The sequence below is a fragment of the Cimex lectularius genome, unplaced genomic scaffold (assembly GCF_000648675.2).
Source record: "Cimex lectularius strain Harlan isolate CLEC.00 unplaced genomic scaffold, Clec_2.1 scaffold195, whole genome shotgun sequence".
Taxonomy (NCBI): domain Eukaryota; kingdom Metazoa; phylum Arthropoda; class Insecta; order Hemiptera; family Cimicidae; genus Cimex; species Cimex lectularius.
The window spans coordinates 66,606-88,197 of record NW_019392761.1 but is presented as its reverse complement, the minus strand read 5'-3'; the positions used below and the strand labels follow the sequence as shown (position 1 = coordinate 88,197).

The 21,592-nt window shown below is 32.0% G+C and overlaps 1 protein-coding gene across 9 annotated transcripts; it reads left to right on the top strand.

The window, feature by feature from the left end:
• Positions 1–627: 627 nt before the first annotated feature.
• On the top strand, positions 628–18,809 carry LOC106663342. 9 transcript variants are annotated; one of them, XM_014388128.2, is made up of 29 exons: positions 644–711; positions 3,895–3,978; positions 4,794–4,860; positions 5,459–5,566; positions 6,165–6,263; positions 6,351–6,431; positions 7,149–7,247; positions 7,402–7,488; positions 7,554–7,646; positions 7,752–7,823; positions 9,156–9,248; positions 10,477–10,575; positions 10,960–11,055; positions 11,147–11,248; positions 11,494–11,604; positions 11,742–11,846; positions 12,365–12,424; positions 12,691–12,747; positions 12,825–12,893; positions 12,992–13,063; positions 13,764–13,832; positions 13,929–13,982; positions 15,592–15,651; positions 15,910–15,981; positions 16,358–16,414; positions 16,524–16,583; positions 16,907–16,969; positions 18,106–18,180; positions 18,576–18,809. In XM_014388128.2, exons 4-29 carry the CDS (start codon positions 5,459–5,461, stop codon positions 18,678–18,680), a joined length of 2,118 nt encoding a protein of 705 aa, XP_014243614.1. In that variant the 5' UTR covers positions 644–711; positions 3,895–3,978; positions 4,794–4,860; the 3' UTR covers positions 18,681–18,809. The 9 variants fall into 9 exon arrangements, with proteins under 9 accessions (XP_014243612.1, XP_014243611.1, XP_014243614.1 ...); XM_014388127.2 differs by having other exon boundaries at positions 666–712; positions 3,892–3,978; XM_014388126.2 differs by lacking the exon at positions 3,895–3,978 and having other exon boundaries at positions 628–711.
• Positions 18,810–21,592: the final 2,783 nt, after the last annotated feature.

Genomic DNA, 21,592 nt, shown 5'->3' with positions numbered 1-21,592 from the left:
CTAGGGCTATTGAGAAAGATGGCAAAATAGTTGAGGCAGAAAATTATAATCTGGCTAATTTCAAGTTGAATTTTTTTTTCGAAATTTTTATAACTGTAGAGGAAAAATTTATTTCGTAAAGATTTTTTCGTCGGATTGGAAGATGTCGGAAAAATATGACAGCACCAAGAATGACTCAAGATGAGGCAATCTTTTGAGAAACTGAGACGAAAAGAATTTAACAGAATCTTAATAAAAATTTGTCCGTTCTGACATTCTGGCGGGTTTAACTTAGACCTTTTCTTTCTGCGTCAGTTGATTTGAAAAAAAAAGTCGAAATAACAATTCTCAAAATAGTGTAAAACGTACTTTGTAGGATGTTGGACAGCGGAATTTACCAGAGCCTCTTCCCCACCTCTCCGACGTGTAACTTTGAAATTTACTATCCGGAAATTTAGTTTTAATCTCAATTTAATATTTTATCGTTGTCCCTCCACAAAAAAATAAATCCAACCTCTTTTTCCACGCCGGGATTCCTCAATGTTATCAAAACTAAATTTTTTTCGGGTTTAAACTTTTCATTTTTCCAAAACTTCATATCAAGACTGCAGGCAATTTTGAAGATTCGGTCGCTCTTTGTTTTTGAACTTTTGTTCTCTTTTAACGGCGACATATTACAGACAGCATCACTGCGCCATTGTTCTTCACGTTTCTACAATTGTTCAGTTTAAAGTTAATTTAATTTTTTATATTGTGAACCGTATTTACGAGTTGTTTAGATGGACTGGTTTCAAGCGTAGATATATACTTTTTTTTTTAAATATTTTACTTATATTACTCTTGAACTCTCGTACTTTTCTCTCCAACACCTCTACTTCTTTTTCCATTCTTTTTTTTTAAATAGTTTCTGCACTAACACTTATTTTCATAAGCTATTTTGTAACTTTTAACCGTAAATGCACTTAATATAAATTGATTAGTTGAAATTATTAGCCTTTTATTTGGAACAGATTCACTTGGTTAAATATGGTTAACGTATAATTATAGTTTTCCAAATAAGTTTGTATTTTATTAAAATAACGCAATTATAAATTATTCATTTTAAACCATATTTGTTCATTTTCTGCCTTGTTTAAACAAATTAAAAATAAAATAAAGTCAAATTTATAAACTTGGTCGGCCATCTTGGGCCTGTTGTAAGACTTCGTTTGTTTCTCCCCCTTCCTTCTTTTGTTATTGCGATTGTTTCTAACGAAAATTTTCAAACAGAAAGAAAATTCATTATTTTACTTTTATAATGTGATTAAATAAATATTATTATCAATCGTTAAAACCGCCTACAATTTAAGAAACGCGAGATTTCGTGGCAAACCACTCGTGCACACTAAACAACCCAAACAACGTCCCTATTCAATGTACAAGTTAAATTCTTTAAAGGAAAAAACATACTGTAGTTTTTTCCTTTCTCAAGGACATGGTATCAAGGACTTTATTGGTCAGGCTTTCCTATATATTGCGAGGCTTTTTGCAAAGGAGTTTTCTCAGGACACTGCTGACTTCGTCATCCGTCTTTCAATTTTTCCAAAGTGGTATTTTACTTGAACATATTAATATATTACATGTACATATTAATGTCTTTATCCTATTTTTTCATATCAAAACAGTCATTTTCATGGTGTGAACAAAGACAAGTCTAATGTAGCTTAGTCTGTCGATTATTTTTGGCAAGCTTTATCTGCCTATCCTAGCTGTTTTGGTCTGTGTGAGGTGCAATTTATTATGTGAGGTGCTTAAGTGTAGAATCTTGTGATGGTTGAAGCTTGAAATCCTTGAAAATTAACCCACAACTGATGATGGTTTTACCTTATCTGGGATAGTCGGGATTTCCCCATTTTTGCACTTTCATCTATTATTTTCAATTTCTGCTTATGGTTTGCCCAGAATATTTTTGTTCCTTTAATAATGTACAATGGCTTTCCAAATATAATTGCCTTTTCCTGGCTATTGCGGGTTATGTATGGGGCTCTGTGTTCTCTGTCTCCTGACATAGTCAACATTGGTCATCTGTTAACAATTTTTTTTCAAGACATATTTTTCTGGAGCATGTCTTGTAAATGTGTCTGTTAGGACTTTTAGTTTTTTTTTTCTGTTGAGTCAGACTTCTTATTTCTCCAATGTTTTCATCATTATACAGTTATAGTCATGGTTAAGACAAAGACAATCAAGTGAATACATGATAATGTTGCTTGGTCATTTCCTACTATTTTTGGCCAGTTTGGTCTGCCTATCCAGCTGTTTTGGTCTATGATTGGCATTTCAGTATTTTGGCATCATCAGTGATGCTTTAGTATAGAAACGTATGATGAGTTAAAGCTTGAAACCCTTGAAAATTAATCCACAACTGATGATGATTTTTTCCCTAGAGTAGTCGGGAATTTCCTTTTTTGCACTTTTGCCTATTCTGTTTTAAATGAATATTTTTGTTTCTTTAGAAATGTGGAATGGCTTCCCCAGATACAAAAGCCTTAACAATGGTTATCTGCTAATACCCTATTTTGTCAAGTGGTATTTTACTGGATCATGTCCTGTATATATGCCTGTTAGGATTTTTAGTTCTTTTTTGTTAAGAAGGATTTTGCTTTATTTCATTTTACGTTCCCAGTTTTTGTTGCCTTCTTTAGTAACCCAAGATTTTTTTTCTTTTGTGTGTGTGTGTGTGTTTTATTTATGCCATAAGATGGATTAGGTCTGTGTTGTTTCAAGGCTCCCTTTTTGCCAAAGATGTCAGCTCTGTTGCCAGATATTCCCACATGACCTGTAATCTTAGTGTCAAGGTATTGTACACCCCAGTTTTTTAAGCTGTTCCAGATTAGTTTTGAGTTTGACCTCATAGGAGATATTTTAGAGCTACCAGGCTATTTTATTGCATTACTATTGTACCCTTGTAGTGTGTTTTATTCATTTCATGTGCACATGTTTTTATGACTAATAATTCCATTCCTGTCATTTCTCATCTTTGAGCCATCTAGCAGAGAAGAGCTGTATGCATTCTTAGTGGATGGGTAAAGGTTGCAGCTCCATACATTCTCCATTGAGGCTGTGGGTTTTAAGAACATAGGTGATGCTGAGCGATGCAATTCTTTGAATTTAAATAGTTCTCTTCTCTTTGTTCTATTTTTGGCCGTTATATGTAGCTTCTTGTCTGACTGTTGCAAAGTATGACAAGGTTTTAATCTTTTATTCCACCACAGATTCTTTAGCATGTCCATTGTGCTTTTAATGCTCTGTGTGGGGATTAAGCCTTTATTCTTGCAAGTACTATTCTTAGGTAGGTTTGTTTATTTCATCATTCTTTTTCTTTGTGAATGGCTTGATAGTTACCCTCAAGAGATTTATATTTAGGACTTTTTCCTGGCACCATTTGAGCATTATGTTCCAGGCTTTTTTTTAATGCTAGTTTGACCATCATCCAGTCATATTTGCTCTAATTATGCTTTACGACAATGTGATCTGCATCCTGTAAAACAATAAATAAAAAACAAAGGAGTGAGATCATGATTGTAGACGGTTTTTGTGATTGAGGTGTTATCGTGCAGAATGAAATAAAAATTGCATTCTGTCAAAGCTTTTTTGAATTCTTTTCAGTTGAACAGAGTTACAAATTAATCACCGGACCGTTGGATTAATGTAAACCCATCTGAATTTCATTACTTTACTCATTTTTCTAAATTTTGTACAATAACTTTCAAATGACGAGGCTTTTCTGAATATATTGTAGTGTATAACTGCGCATATTTATAAATGTAAAAAGTTGCTAACCAGTATCCATATAAGATGTACTTTTGAACTTCTTGAAACAAGAAAAAATTAGCAATTAACATTAAGTAATATTGTTTTTCTTGTTTTGGTTTATAGGTCCTTGACCATTCTTCTCTACACGATTTAATAAAAAACATGCTCTTCATTGTGTATGTAATTTCCTAGAGCTATCAGGAAAAGGCAAATATTGTTAAAATATACTTATATTAATTTCAGTTAAGCAATTAAACACTCTTTTGGGAAATATAATTTGGAATGGATATAATAAAAAAAAAATCATTTTGTCATCATAAATACAGCTTATGCATTTAGTAATTAGCGAGCATTAAACATTGATGTTTTATTGTTCTGGTTTCGTTTTAACAATTTGATTGCAGAATCTCTCATGCCAAAATGATTCCTGTTGTTCTTTGTGTTCTTAGTTATTCCCCAAATTATTTTTGTTTTTTGTTACATAACTAAAAAAAGCAATGCAATTTGCAAAAAATGCGCCAAAACTTGCCAATTATCTAAATATTACAAGCTGTACATACTATTTCATGTTGATGGAATACATGCTATTGAATTGATGGAATCAGAAGATGAAACCATCACTTTTTTTCTTTCTAGAAAAGTAAAAAACTTAATATTGCTTTCCTCTTGTTATCTACTGGGTAATGAGCTTGTATTTTGGTCATTTCCGATCATTTCTGGTCTGCCTTTCTTACCAGGTTTGTTATGTCGGGGGCATTTTGTTTTCTCACCATCTTCAGGAGTTATTATCAGAACAAGTCAATAAATAAATAAGTTAATTTACTATCCACTGAATATGATGAGAGGTATAAACACGTCATACAGACTGAAAACAGAATAGACGGAAATGTTCATAAATGGCCAAACTACAAGAAAACAACTCGTGTGTTATTAATGTAGTCGCTGAAACTATGTTGCTTCAAACATTGAACTGGCAAAATGTACTAATAATTTGGTAATTTTAATTTTGCCCTTTTTTTCAGGATCATCGCAGTGCTATTCTTTGTTATACAAGAGTCTGTTTGTTATACAAGATTCTTCAATTTTTGTGTGAGTTTTTTTTTTTGCTTGACATGACATGAAGAAAACAATAATTATATGTGTAAAAGTTCAAATAATATAAATTTTTATCTAGTTAGAAGTTTTGTAACAATTTTCCCCCTTTATTTTACTGTATTATTAAATTTCATAATTATCAATCTCATGTTGATTGTTTTTGGAAATCAGTTTAACTGTTTAATTATTATATTAAATACACAAAATTATATACATTTTGGTTCATTTGCTAAATAGGATAATTATTTTATTTTCTATCATTTTTATTTAATAAATTTATAGTACTTTCTTTTACTTGTGCCATAAGGATAAAGAAAAAAAGGGTATTTAACTTCATTCCACATTATAGATTATTTCAAAGATAATAACTTTACGAAATATTTATATTATGTATATATATCTGAAAGATTATTAGTAAATAAAAAATAAATTAAAACAATCCTGGATTAAAGTTTTGATTTTAAAATATTCATATTGTACAAATTTTGTTTAAAACAAGTTTCATTTCATATTATTAAAAAAATGTTTACTTACAGTTTACGTTTTAAACGTTATCATCACAATGCACTGCACGCCTTTTATATGTTTTCAGATGAAGATTTCAGAATCGTGCTCTGCAGGGACAACGAATGAAGAATTAGAGAAAAAGAATAAAATTATGCCATCTGATCATTCTTCGTCTAATAATTCGCATTCAATGGTAATGTTAATTTCATGAATGTAATTCTCATTTGCAGCAATCACCTTTTTGTAAAAAGATTCTGGGTAAGCTAGAAAAACTGTTTATATTCCCCTAGAGCTCAGTGAAGGAATTGAGTGTTTTCTTTCCAACCCCTGATCATTTTTGTTTTGTACATATAGAACAACTGTCCTTTAAACTTAAATTTTGGAAAGCCTCCTTTTCCATCTTTTCAGCTGCCTTATTACCTCTTTTGTCTTTTTGTTCATAGGTTTAGCCTACTTGAATCTGTAATGATTGTTAGGATCTTTTTCTCATATAAATCAATGTTATGAATTTTTCAATTTCTATTACCAATCCTACTAAAGGGTGTTACTTTTAAGAAGGGCTTGATCGAAAGGAACACAAACTATCTTGTCCATTGATTCAACTTGAGAATTTAAAACTTCAAACTAGAGAAATTTCATTCAAATGTTTTATTCTAGCAGTCTATTCAGAATTAGCAAACAGGACAATTAATAAAAATGTCAAATCACCTTCAAATCAAATTATTAAATATTTGATGTTGGCTCTTTAGTTTCAAGATTTGATTTTTTTATTTATTTATTTTCTTTTGTAGAAGTATCAAGGACACGGTTCTCGTCACTCATCACGAAAAAATAAAGGGCAATCTGCTTCTTCATCGCAGCAAAAGTCATCTTCTCCTTCAGTTGACAAAGTAAGAAACAATATCCTTTATTTTACTAACAAATTTTATTTTATAACATTATACATCAGTTGTGTTTTATTTCTTTATTTATTTTAGAATAGTCCACAATATGCAGCGTTGCATTCACATATTAAAGACCAGAAAGCGGTGCCAAAAAATAAATTTGGCAAATCAAAGGTACTAAAATTTAAACTTTTTCATTATGGAGATCCTGTCAAATTTTATTAAGTTTAGTTATTATTTAATTCTTTGTAGTTAGATGGGATCAGTCATTCAAAAAACTTAGTGTATTACTTAATTTGTTAACACCTTACTAACAACCTTTCTCTGTTTAATTTTTTTTTCCTTCCATTATTTTGAACTTGTTGGGATTTTAGTTCATAGATTGCAATTAATTTTTCTATTTACCTTTGTAATTCATTGATAAACCTGCTTTAGTTAACATTATTGGTAAGATTTTGGGAGTCAACAGTTGGACCTTGTCAATTTAACATAGATTTGCTTTAGGGCTGGGTACAGAAAAACTAGCCTAATCTCCCTAACTGTACCTTACCTAACCTAACGTAAACCTTCCTTAACTCTACCTAACTTAGCCCTAACCCTATTTCAACCTAACCTAACCCTTCCTAACTCACTTATCATAAATCATCATTATGAATTCTTAGTCAATTATTTCACATGTTGTAAGTCTTAAAGAGGTGTATTAAAACAATGTTAAAAAATTGATATTGTTTTTACAAAACATTGTTGTTTAAAATGTTTCTATTTATGATTAAAAACAGTTATACACCATTTTTCTATCTTTTCATAGCATATCCTGCTGTCTTTTGTTGAATTTTTAAGATACATAAATAAAACAAAACTAATAGGTTCATCTTGATTTTATTGTTCTAGAAGTATCAATCACGTGGCTCACAGTCATCGCAAAAAAATGGAGATCAGACTGCAAAGAGTTCATCAGACCAGCAAAATACACCAGCTTTTGTAAGCAAAGTAAGAAATAGTTCCATTAGATTTATTCTTGTATAATTTTTGTTTAATTATTTTACATATGTTTTGCATTTAATGCCGTGGGGTTTTTTTTAATATATTATTATTTTAGTATTATTTTATAGTTGTGTTAATTATACACATTCGTTTCTTTCAGAGGAACAAACAATTTGTACCTGTGCATTCACCGATTAAAGAAGAGAAAGTTACGACAAAAAATAATCCACCATTTGGCAAATCTAAGGTACAAAGTTTATATTGTTGGTTTTTTTCATGTTGGATTTAATTTTTCATTTAATTATTTTGTAGAAGTTTCATGCACGTGCTTCACGCTTACAATCGCAAAAGAATGAAGAACAGCCTGCTTCCGACAAGCAATCACATTCATCTTTTATGGAAAGAGTGAGTGATTCAGTGAAGATATGTTTAAAAAAAAGTGTATTATTTATTTGATTGTGTTTATCTTTATTCACTTCTTTTTTTGTTTTTTGCTATTTACTGTTTCAGAAAAACCAACGATTTGCAGCCTTCAAAGAACAAAAAGCATTGTTGAAAAATAATCAAGGTGGTAAATCAAAGGTAAGAACATTTTCTATACTCCAATTTTAACACATCTGAGTTCTATGCTTGGCCATTTTGGTTGCCCACGGCAGAACCCAATTTATCGTACAAAATAACTCTCGTACTTAAAAATAACTTCAATTATTTTTTTTAAATTACGTTTATTTACATGATATAAAATTATATGATGCAATGTGGCATCCCCATAGCACTAAGAACGCAACCTGCAGAATGTTTGTTCAATTTGGCTATGTAATTGAATAAAAGTCATTTATACTTTTTACAGTTATTTTCTCTTTATTTTACATAATCATTCAACATTGGTTAAACAATTAATTAAAATAACAAAACATATACAGAGAAAAGCAATTTGGTTTTCACAGAATATATAAAAAATCACTTCCAGTTGAAAAAAATTAATAGGAGGATGCAGACTGTGCATGCGCCACACTCAGAAGGACAGTTGGTATGACACACGTTGCGTCTTATGTGTTCAAACATTTAACCTTTTTATCCTTAACCTAACTCAACCAATGTACACTCCCCGGTAACACAAAAAACATCAAAATGATCATGCAAAAAAATTATATCCAGCAAAAAAATATATTAATGTTAAAAAAACATGGGTATGATTATGAACTGTCCTTTAATGAACATTTTCAAATGCCTGTCCTGGATATATTCCCATTAAAGTAAGGACTTATTTTTAACCTGTTGTCCGATGAAGTTATTGGCAATTTGGTATGCTGCAAAAGGGTTCAGGACCAGTAAGTGTCCTGATTCAATTTTCCTTGGCCAATTAGTTGGCCGGTTCATTTCCCATATGCCTTGCATGACCAGGTGCCAAACAAGGATAATTTTGTTATTTTCCTCAATGTCTGACAGAGTCTTGATACAATCCCAAACAGTTCTGGACTTTATTACCAATGAGGTAGTTGCCTTTAAATGTCTTTTGATCTCCTGGCACAATTTGCCTGAAAGACATATTGTCCAAGACTTATACGAATTCTATTCATTGATTTATTTCCATCTCCATACCCATACTCGGTCGGCAGCTGTATGCCAGACATAGTCATCATGACAATAACTGAGATCTCTCTCCCGGTCTGCTCTATTGGGTATTTTAATTTGAAATTTTGTATCAAATTTAATTTTCTGGATCGTGACATCCCAAGAACCTTGTCTTGTTCATCTGAATTTCCTTCCGAAGGTTTAATCTCTCCTTGCAGAGAGGCAGAATTGCGACTCTACCTCTCAGAAGATAAGTAGGTGTTCGTAGATGCAGGACTTACAGGGCAGCGTACAGGTTGTTTTCATTGAAAAAATCTTACTAGTACATTTATTTTTTAGGCTAAGAAACAGAATGCTGCTAAAAGTTATGGAAGACGTGATGATGGTTCTGCAAATCCATGCTCTTCTGTAACTGGTGTCCAGTCACATTTGGTATACTTTTAAAGTTTCACATTCTATAAGTTTAATGATTATTTGGAGATGGTGAGATGCTGTCTGGTGTTACTTAGGTTTTAGAAAAGCATTTTGTTTATCATGCCAATGTTTCGATCTTTATTGTGTACACAGAAAACAAACACTTTGAGCCCTGAAGATGATCTCAATAATGATCGAAATGTTGACACGATAAAGAAACTGTTTTTCTAAAACCTACATCACACTTGTATATATATATGATTTAGCTATCTTACATATTATAAACACTGCCTTAAATATACTGCTTAAGAAATAATACATTTAATCATAACTTATGCTGAAATTTTAAAACATAAGGGCATTTTCTAACCTATACAAATTTGTTTATAAATATTTTAATTTAATTTGCTAATAAGTTTTTGTATTAAAGTATTGTTTTTTAAGCGTACTTGGCAAAAAAGTATCTTTCAAGATTAAAAATAAATAAAATAATACTTTTTATTGTGATTATTTTATAGTCGTATTTTAGAAACTTCTGTATTAGGAAGCTCAAAAACTATTGTGAGATTTCTATGCGGGGTGATGAACCTGAAATTGGTCGTTACAGATCATTTTGGTCAGCCTATCCTGCTGGGTTAGTCTTTCAGATGCATTTCACCAGCTTCAGAGTGTATCTGTCGTCTGAGACCCAACCCAGTAAGAATAGGAAAGAATGATCGGTAACGACATATTTTTCTGAAACCTACATCACACCAGACCGCATCTCACGATTTCTGAATAATTGTATACATTATTATTAATATAAATATTGTTAGCAATATGAGCCCTTTTTATGTGAAATTACTTGTAATACATCGTATACATGTAATACAAGGATGGTATTCATATATAAATAAATTAATTAATTAAAATGAACAAATCAATTAAAATTTTATTCCAAAACTGCATATTCTTATTTCTTCTTATGAAGTATTATTCTTGTGTTGTTCTGTCATTAAGTTTTTGTACTGCTGTTAACAAGTTAATAAGTTGTAATTATTTATATTAGTTTTCTTTGATGTCTCATAGTTTGTTATTTATGTTGTGTGCATGATGCTGTGATTTAATTATCGATAAATGCATACAAACATATATATCTTGTTTCAAAGATGTTTATATTGTTGTATAATAGTTTTAAAATTAATTACTTTTATTATAAGTTTGTTATATTTTCATGATGTAGTGTAAGCTTTATCATTGTTTACAGAAATATCAAAAGTCCAGTAGTACAAAATTTGTTTTGCAACGTAGTGAACTTCCTACCAAGCAGGAATTTTCATCACCAAGGATCTCAAACAAGAAAAAGGTTCAGTTGAATTGTTTACACTTATTACCATTTCTTTGAGATATATAATACCAATTTGTAACATATTTAATATTTGAGAAGTTGCACTTTCCATTACAATATGAGTGGTTACCCCAGCCTATCTGTTAACAATTATTTTGATTAATAGATATTTAATAAAACAAAGTTCAGTTTGGAAAATTCAAACCACTCGTAACACATTCAGTGTGGCCTATATCCTCATATATTCTCTCAGAAGGCAAAAATTTCCTATTCCTAGAAACAAGTGTAGCTTTCATGCAGGTCACATGCGCTGAACATGTTAAGACAAAAAGTGAAATATTTTACCGTACTGAAATTTTTGTTGGAATTTAACTTTTAAATTCGTCGTTTTATGTGTTTCAGGATTTGAAACAGAATTTAACAGTAATACCAACTGTAAATTTATTTACCAAAGACCAAAAAGCGATCCCAAAACAGAACTCGTATCACAAATCAAAGGTAAAAAAACTGTATTTCGGATTTTATTTTCGTTTTATTTTACTGTTCTGGACAACATGTAAAAAGTCATATTTTTTGTTTGTTATTGTAGAAGTATCACGGTCGCAGTTCGCGCTTATATTCAAAAAAGAATGAAGAACAGACTGCACGTCGTTGTCTAGACCGGCAAGCACCACCATGCTATTTTACCAAAGTAAGATTTATTCTATCATATAAGTATTTTTAAGTATTTTAATTAGTAACTTTATATTATTCTAGTTTTAAATTCTGGTTAATAATCTTACATTTTTTCAGCAAACTCTTTATCATTTATAATGGATTTTTTTCTGAGCAAAAGCAATTTTATTTTTATTATTATTTTGCAATAATTTAAAGTAATTTATTTCTTGCAAACATGAAAACTATAAAATAAAAATAAAAAACTTCTTTTTTCTTCAGAAGTACCGAGCATTTAGAAGCAGACGTTTCCGTTCAAGAGAGCTTGAAGACGGGTCTGTAAGCAGTTCTTCTTCAGAGCATAATCATAAGTTAACACATTTCCCTGATACGGTAAGTTAGTTTTTTTTTTTTTAGTTCAAAAATTTTGTAAATGAAATAAATGAAGAAGAATGGATGATTCATTCGAATTCATGATAATTTATCGTTGTGTCAAAGAATTTAGTATTTTACTTTTAATTTATTTTCAGTTGGAAGAATGGTTCGAACACTATAGCGTTGCGCACAGAGATGAACTACCTGAAATTCTTTCATCAATTTTAGCTGATTCTCCACCATTGGTGTCGACGTTTGAGGTAAGACTTACCAGTTGAAAGGCCAATTTTGAAAATTATACAAGTCTCTTATAGTGTAATGTAAATTTGGGTGGTTCTATTTTACAATTTGTCATGACAGTACATACACAAATAAATAAATAAATAAAATGAAAAATAAAACATGAGCATGAATAAGATTGGCACTTAGGTGTGGTATGTTTGTTGTAGAGTAGTGATATTGATATGGATCAAGCATTTCAACAGTATAGCTCAGCTCCAGCGAGCTGTAGTCATTTGATTAATCAAACAGCAAATTCTATACCATGTCCTCAGGTATAAACGAAACAATCTTATTTGTACAAATTTTCTTTCAACTATTCAATGTATTTTATCACAATTTTCATCTCAAATATAGGCTCTACATATCAGAAATTTTTACATTTTATACATCCCCCCCCCCCTAAAAGATACCATGTGTGATCCTATTATCAATTGCAAAATACCCTAATATCTACCCTACGTTTTTTTTAAAATAATTAATTACACTATGTTTGTAGTACAATTTTGGTATGTCTACATCCCATACGGCCGATGGCCGAAGCCAGCCCCAGCCACAGGTAATTATTTACATTTATATTTTTATAATAATCAATGTTATTTATTTGAAATTCGTTGAAAGAAATAAAAAATCGTTGAAATAATGACTAGTTAGGTTAGACTTAATTTACCATAAAGCGCAATTGTTATGAATTTATTAATACCTACAAGAATTGACAGGCAGTACTTTAAAGTTTTACTGTTGAATTATCCATTAGTTTCTATATTAAAAGAAACAAATTGTGTTATCTAATTAAAATAATCTCAAGTTTTATTTTTATTCCAGTATCATTTCGGTCAAGCTGCATCCAGTCGTGCCTTTCAATCTCGGCCGTTATCACAGGTAATAAAAAAAGTGTCATGACAGAAAGGAAAAGAACAGTAAGGACTATTACTGATAAATTTATGTTAAAATTTCAGTATTATTTCGACCAACCTTTCACCTACTCAACCTTCCCCCGAGGATCCCAAGCTCAGACGATCCCACAGGTATTAAAACATTAACTATCTTGTACCAAAAATTGCTTAATTGTTATGTATTTAATAAAATCCAATAATTGTGTTTATTTCGAAATGTCTTTTATCAGTATACTTTTGGCCAATCTACGCCGAGTCGACCTTTTCAGCAGACTACTTCATCCCCTCAGACAGCGCCTCAGGTAATGAAACATTTAAATAGTAATTAAATAATCCGCTTTTTATGACATAAATAACAATCAATTTGAATGATCTTGATGCAAAAAAAAATTTTTTTGTTCAATCAATCGACAAATTAACTCAATGAGATGATATTAATATAGTCGAACTTCCCATAAGCAGCAGATGACACCACCTAGAAATGAGATTTTGTCTGCTTATTAGAAGAGCTCACATTAAATTAAGAAAAATTATTAGGTAAATTAAGTGGAAGTAAAAAATGAATTAAATTCTAATGGGTGAATGTATGTACAAGGTCGGACACTAATTTTCTCTTTCTTATGGACTTGAACAGCTTCAAGTTTTCTCTGATCAGTAGAATTTTTTTTTCGCACTCATCTCAGAATCGGTTTGTCACAATCTCAATTTGAGAGCTGACTAACTGAATAAATGAAAAATAACTGAAGCACCAATGCGTATTTCTTTCTGTTGCCTGCTTATAAGAGCCTTTTACATTGAAAAATCTACAAACGTCTCTAGTTATTTATTAGAATTAATTTTCTTAGTAAACTAAATGGAATGATGTAGGCAAAAATAAATTCGTTTCATCATGAGGATGCCCGGTTATCAGAACTGCTCGTTGAATTTTTATTTGTGATGGTGTAATAGTCATTTTTTTTTTTTATGATGGAAAATACAAATTGTTTAATATTTTTTTTCCAGTATTATTTTGAAACACCTTTGTTATACTCTTCCTTGCTACGGGGTTCACAAGCTCAGTCAGTACCACAGGTAATACAATTTTTAATTTTTTTTTATTATCGAGGAAAACCAATAAAATGAAACAAAAGATATGAGATAAATTCATTGATTAAAATCCATTTTCAGTATAATTCAACCAACACACCTCGTCAGGCTTGTCAAACTCGATCTGTGCCTCAGGTATTAAAATTGCAACTGTTATGTATTTGTACTTATTTATTTATTCTCTTGTAATTCTATATCTTCAATGAATTTTGAAAATAGTTGTACACAAGTGTTCATAGAAAGAAATTCGTGAGAGGAACAATTAAAAAACAAATAGCCATTTAACACATTCGTAACGGCTATTGTTTTGGAACGACACACTGAACCTAAACTCTCCCCCCATATGAACAACGTTCGAGAACAATGTAATCCCATATGAACACCCCATTTCGAAGCATGTAGGATTTTGGGTGTATTTTTGGAATTGAATCGGTGTCACAGTGTGTATTGCTCTAGCAACATTACTGTGAAGACCGTTTTTTGATCTGACCTTTTAAAAATTTTTTATGATTCTTTGAAAAAAAAAATTAAAATATTTTCCTTATCTCAGGAGTGTCTTTACAAATCAGAGCCATAACGAATGTGTTAAAGAAAACTGCAAAAAAACTTTGCATTTGCATGTTAAATACGCACTCATTGTTATTATATAAACTAATTCATACATAACCCAGACCCTACTTAACCTAACCCATCTCTAACCCTAAACCCAGCGGGCTGAGTCTACTGAAGTAGAACAAACAAAAAGATTCTTACCTACTATTAAATCATGATTGGACAAAGCAATAAAGCATTCTCGGAAAATGGCACAAGTTCTGATGATTCTTGGACAAAATGTCGTATCTGAATTGCTTTAAAATTGTAGTATAAAGATATGTGCATATAGAACACTAAATAAGCATATTCATTGGACCACATAGTCTTATGTTGCACGTACTTCAATGCAAAAAAGCCAAGTAATATTGGAGGGAAATTCTTGGACACCATTTAATTGAACACCATAACCTAGACTTTAGTCAACCCTACCTGACCTAACCTAACCCTTCTGTAACTACCTAACCTATCCCTAACTCTATCTAATCTAACCCATCCATAACCCTGCCTAATGAAATCTAACCCATCCCCTAACTCTACCTAATCTAATCTAAACTATCCTTAATTCTATCTAATCTTATATAACCCATCCCTAACTCTACCTAATCTAACCAAATCTACGCACACTCCCTTCCAAAATCCCCAAGAAAAAATTGTGAAAAAATCATCTAAATTTCTGAAACACTTTAAAATTGTAGATGAAGGTACACGCACATACAATTCTAAAGAACCACGGATATGGGACCTCATATTCTTATGCTGCAAGCACTTCAATGCAGAAAGGCCCCAATTACAACGGACATTAATTTTGGAAGGAAATTCTTGGCCGCCAGCATTTAATAACTTAATTGAACACCGTTCTTAGTACTCCCAACCCTATCTATCCTAGCCAAACCCATCCCTAACCTAATATAATCCAATCCATCCTTAACTCTACCTGACCTAATTCTAACTAACCTAACCAAACCTATCCCTTACTACCTAATCTAATCTAACCCTTCCTTAACTCCACCAAACCTAACCAAACCCATTTGTACTCCCCTTATAAACGTCCAAGGAAAAATTGTGTATCCATCCCAGAAAATATCCATGTTTAAAAAATCCTAAAGCCTATTTTAGCTTTAACATATTTTACTGTGATAATAAATTTCAGTGTAGTTTCGGTTTGTCGACACCCAGCACTGTTTATCAACTGAGTCAGCCTATGCGACAGGTATTTCATTTTATATTTATATTTTTGTTTAGGAACATAAGATTTATCTATCTGAAATCAATTATTACTTAAAGAAAGAAAAGGATGAAATAAAAATCTTCAATTTGGATTAACACTTTAAAATTCAATCCTTCAAAGTGGAAGTAATTAATACACAACTATTGTTTATTTTTTAGTATCAAACTTTCAGTGATTGTATTGAATACTTTGTTTAATTATCAATTCATAAATAAACTTATTCACTCAAATCATTTTCAGTATACTTTTGGCCAGCCAACTGCCAACCGGTCGTTTAATCAAGCCTCACAGTCTCGGCCTGTACCCCAGGTAGTAATATCTTTTCTAATCTTATTGAAAGAATATATTATGTGGGTTTTTTTATAACAGAAATGTGAGATTAAATTAAAAAAAGGAACTAATGTTACAACCTTCATTACAATGGTGCTTAGTAAAGCCCAAGAAGTTTATTAAAACAATTTTAATCTAATTTTGTTCGTTCCTTGTTTTGATTTTATCTATAATTCAAACAATCAATTACCCAGAAGATGAAATTTAATTTGATGGTATATTTAAGTTAACCATTCCTAATTAAACAATATAAATTTGTCTACTATACAACATGTAATTATTTATCGAGTTATTAAGGGGTAAATGTTATCCCATCTAATCATATAAAAATGCAATTTATTTGTTTATTAAATTTCAGTACTATTTTGATCAACCTTTTTCATATTCTGCATTCCACCGGGGTTCACAAGGACAGGTGATAAATATTTACATATTGTCTTTCATTATAAATTAGTAATTTAATGATATAATTTTAAATAATGTTATGGCCAAACTGCCAAATAAAATAAATTCACATTTTTCAGTATAATTTGACTCAACCGACTGCCAATCGCCAAGCTACTCAATCTCAGCCAGTACCTCAGGTAATAAAACATAAAATCTTTCATGTTGTACATTTTATATTAAAGTTAATAGAGGATGTTTGTCTGCGTGTTGAACTGGAACTGGGTCCAGCTACACCCATGAGTATAAACGGACCCAGTGCAAGTTTAAAATTTCACATTTGGTTTTGTACAATAATATTAATTAATGGAACAACATTACAATATATTTTTAATTTTTTCACTTCATTTTATAAGCACATAATTTTTCTATAAATTATTAATTATATTTGTAATTTAAAAAGTGAATTACGAGTTTTTATTTTACAGTTTGAGTTTAAGATATACATTATTACAATTTTCAGTATTATTTCGACCAGACTTTGCCATATACTACATTACACCGGAATTCTCAAACCCAACCCCAGGTAGTGTGTGTTTTTTTTCATGTATTTTTACTCCGTTAATAATAGATATGTACATTCATCATAAATACATTAGCCTCTATTGCATTAGAAACCATTTGGGTTTCTATTGGGGAAAAATTGTGTATATTTTAAGAAAGTATTTACGTTCTTTGTTTAACATTTGGACTTTAATTTGGCCGTAACTGATCATGTTGATCTGCCTATTGCTGGGTTGGTCTGTCAAGATGCATATCGGCATTTTGCCATCTTCAGTGGTCTGACAGATGAACCATGCAAAGAAAGGCAGGCCGAAATGATCGGTAATCAACCAAATTTCAGTTTATTACTCAGAAGACAACACGAAGAAAACAATTTCACTTTAGCATACAATATCTTAAGTATATGTTATACATCATTGTATTTGTACATATTTTTTTCCTTTGACTAGGATGAATTTCATTTAATTAACTGCAACAAGTCTCTAACCTAACCATATTGTTATCATTGTACCTAATTTTATTTATATATGTTATAATAATTTAAAAATATATATATTCCCCTCTGTATAATTGTCATATTGAACTTGAGGTTTTATCCTCCTACTTATTAGTCATTATGAACTTTAAACAAATGCAACTTCTTCATTCCAATTAATATAACCTCATCGCAAAATTTCCATTGTAAAAAAAGTCATTTCGGTCTGCCTATCCTCACTGGGTCGGCCAACGTTTTGGCCTTTCGCCATCTTCGTGTGTTCACTTCACAAGCAGGAACCAAATTATTCTAAATTTGTTTTATTTGTACACAAGAAGATTTGTAAAATTATGAGATTTCTCCGAGTGGTTTGCGAGGTGTTTAATGTGGCCTTTATCGAGCATTTTGGTCTGCCTAGTCTCGCAGCATCATCATCTGTCGTTCACCATATTCAGTCTTTAACCATTCCACCGAGGATAGGCAAACCAAAATGATCGGTAAAGACCAAATTACAAATTAATATAGTGTGGTATAAATTTAGTACAAGTGGTACACTTGGTACAAGGTTACTTTACAACATCAAAATAGTATAGTTTTTAGTAAAAGCATTATAAATTATACTTTATTGAAAAAAAATATTTAACTTGATTATATAATTTTGTTTTATTTTTTGCTTCTGTCAGATTGTCATAGGACCATTGGCCAGCCAGCAGGAAATAAATGACTATTATCTCGCTTATCCAAGTGCATATTACCAGGTTAATTTTCTTTAATTTATTCAATGTTTTATGACATAGAGACATTCTTGTTTTCAGTAAATATTTTATGTGTAATTAGAGAAACATCTCTGTTTATAACATGAGAATTAATTAAGGTTTTTAGTTGAGATGAAAAAAAGTTAATGGCACGAGAGGGATTCAAACCCACGACCTTCGGCTAGATACGCCGCTGCTCTACCACCTGAGCTATCGTGACGTCGATCCACTTGGACATCAACTCCCCATCTCAACCCCACCTTATGAGTTTTCCCTCCTCTGTTTATAACTTTAAAAATAATTAACAATAGTGACAATATATGTTGCAATTTATTTATGGACTATATTGAGGTTTATAAAAAATAAACTTTATGGCATATTTTTTTCTATTTTTTCAGAGTCAATTACTGTCTGAAGAGCCTGAATCATACGATATGAATCCTGAAGATGATGAAGAAGATGTAGATTTCCCTAACCTAACAGAAACTGAAAGTATACCATGAAAAATTAAAAATTCAAATGACGTAATTTAGAACAATTGTTTAAAAACTAAAATATTTGGCAACATATGTAAAAATTGGTAATTTCGACAAATTTTACGTGAAGAAAAGTAAAAACTGATATGTAATTAAGTTTTGTTTTATTTTCAATTACATTTACATAATAGGTGTTGATATGAGTTAATTGGTCCAATAAGCTTTTACGACGACAGATTAACCTAAGAAAATGTCTGCATTTTCACCAACCTTTAACTTCTACCAAGGAAACGCAACTATTTACCAAGTTTTCTAAAGTTTAGATAACTGATGAGCCAGCCTTAGGCAATTAAAGGGATTCTCTATCATCAGAAGATTTCACCATGTATTCATGCCCATCTCAAATTGAAAGTATTCTTTAGGGTGTGCTTGACTGTTAATAGTTATTGACAGCTTTGGAAATTGGCCAGAGCTTGCTTTGAAAAATCCTTAGTAAGCTGTAAGTATGTCCTAATCTTAGGTGTGTTACTCTTCCCTTTTTAAGGGGTGTTCAAACATGAGCCATGTTTAATTTCCCTTTTCTCAGTTCAGTGTGGTTATCACACCATTAGTTAAACCAGTTTTCCCATAGAACTCATGTTAATCATGACAGCAATGGTATCAGATTGGCGGTTAAAAAAAAAATCGTCAAAGCAACGATTTGTGTGCAAAACTTCATACATAACATTGACAATGGCACACGCGATACAGAAAATGTGTAATGGTATGCAGATGGAAGAAAATGCTATGAAGCCTCAAATTCAAAGTGTTTCCTATTTCTTGTTTTCTGCGATGAAACGTGGTATGTATCCCCTGCGGATAACGACTCTACTGTGCCCTGTACATATGTATTACTATTAAAAATGTAATCACCAAATTTTTTCACGTGGTTGTATCATTATTAACCCTAATACCAGCACTGCACCTGGGGCACACATGCCATAAGAAACCAGCCAATGTTGGCACTCACTGTGAGGGATTAAGGGGCAAGGTGGTCAAAAGGCCATTGTTGATTAAAGCAGGTCCTCGAGATGGGAATGTTTAGAGAGGGCTTGAGCAGTTTTGAAACTTGGAATCGGGAAAGGATCAGTTTGACAAAAGGAATGTTAACGTCATGGATATTGAGGTTAGTACGTAGCAAGGAGTTTTGACGATTTGTCTGAGGACTTGATTGTAAGGATTGGATGCACTAGATGTTGAATGGCTTAGCAGAACCCCACAGTTCCACTCCGTATGTCTAAAGCAGTCGCTGTAAAGTCTTCTTGTAAGGTTAGTTTAGTGTTGATTGTCAAGGCAGATTTCAGTCCTAGAAGTCTTCATAATAGTCCAAGTCTTCTGTTAAATCTTGTGTTGTAGTTCCATGTCTGCTGTCTAGGTATAGACCTCCTAAGTATTTGACTTGAATGAAGTCTGTATCTTTTTGTTGTTGGTTTACAGTGGAAGGCAAGACTGTTTTTTCGATGTGAACTTACACCAAGTACATTTTTCTGGATGGTGGAGGTAGTTTGGATAGGATTAGAGCTAGAGGACTAAATTGCAGTATCGTCCGATAGGTAGGTTGGCAGTATAAATAATATAAAAGATGGGATCAAGAAAGCTCCCCTGTGGGACCCCAGCTTGTATCAGTCTGACTTCCAAAAACTAGTTGCTGCACCTCACTCAGAAACAGCAGTCTGTTAGATAATAGTTCAGGATAAGGTAATAAGGAGTAGGTAGGAAGTGTTATAAGTTAAAGCATGCCCAGCTGCCAGACCATATCAAAAGCCTGTGACTCCATATAGGAATGCACCCAAGCAATATTCTTTTTTTCTCTAGAGAAGAGATAGTGTCAACAACTCTGAAACCTTGTTGTAACATGGAATGATGAGGACGGAAGCCGAATTGATGAGAAGGAATGATTTTTTGAGTATCTAGGAAATGTGTAAAATAAAACTTTATTATCCCCCAGGCAACGCCAGCTAGTTCTAAATCAAAGTTTTCCATACATATTTCTATAATATATAGTTATATGTGAAAATATGATCACTAATTAAATCGAAGATAATGTGATATGTGAGGTTTTTAGTTTATTTATGGAGAGCTTTGGAGGAGATATTTATTTGGATTAAACTTTTTTTTTTTTTGGGGGGGTACGATTTCATATCACCCATGCCCCAGCAACATGAGTGCGCCCGCCAAGCCCGGGAGGAGGGAAAACAAAGACCCAGTGACCGGATCCCAACCCCGACAGGCCACAGCCGGCAAGAATGGAAGCGTAAAAAAATTATTTTACTTCTTTATCTTTTGCATTTTTAACTTCCACCTCATTGGAAGACATGGACAAAAACCAAACATCTAGATATGGAAAAGTCCACGTCCTCGTGCCTAATCGCCCTATCCACCGCCCCGACCAGGCCCCAGCACCAGATCCCCCCCTGGCCCAACCCAATGGATTGTACACTAGCATCTAACCAGGTTACACATCAATATTGCACTTCTTAATAAATCTGAACAGCAAGTTGTAGATAGCACCCCTACTCATTGAGACCAGGGATTCGAAACTAAATGGTCTTTCTACACCCTCCAATGACTGAATTTTATCAAAAAGCATTTGTCTTTTTCCTTCATCCTGGACATTCCGTTACAATATGAGTCAAATCTTCTGTGCAATCACAGGTCGTGCAGTTCGGAGTTTCTCTTAAACTTGTTCTATATTTATGCACGCACCACAATCCACGATTGGTCCTTATTCTTGTAATAGTGGAATAAAACTGTCGAGAAGTCCTATAATTTTGAAACCAAGGTATTTTTGATATCAGGGTACCTTGACTTATACACTAATCTCCCCTGTAAACCAGTGTCATAATCCTGTCAGGCGCATTTGTTTAAACTTTTAAGATCTTGTCTGCCAAAGGAGGAAT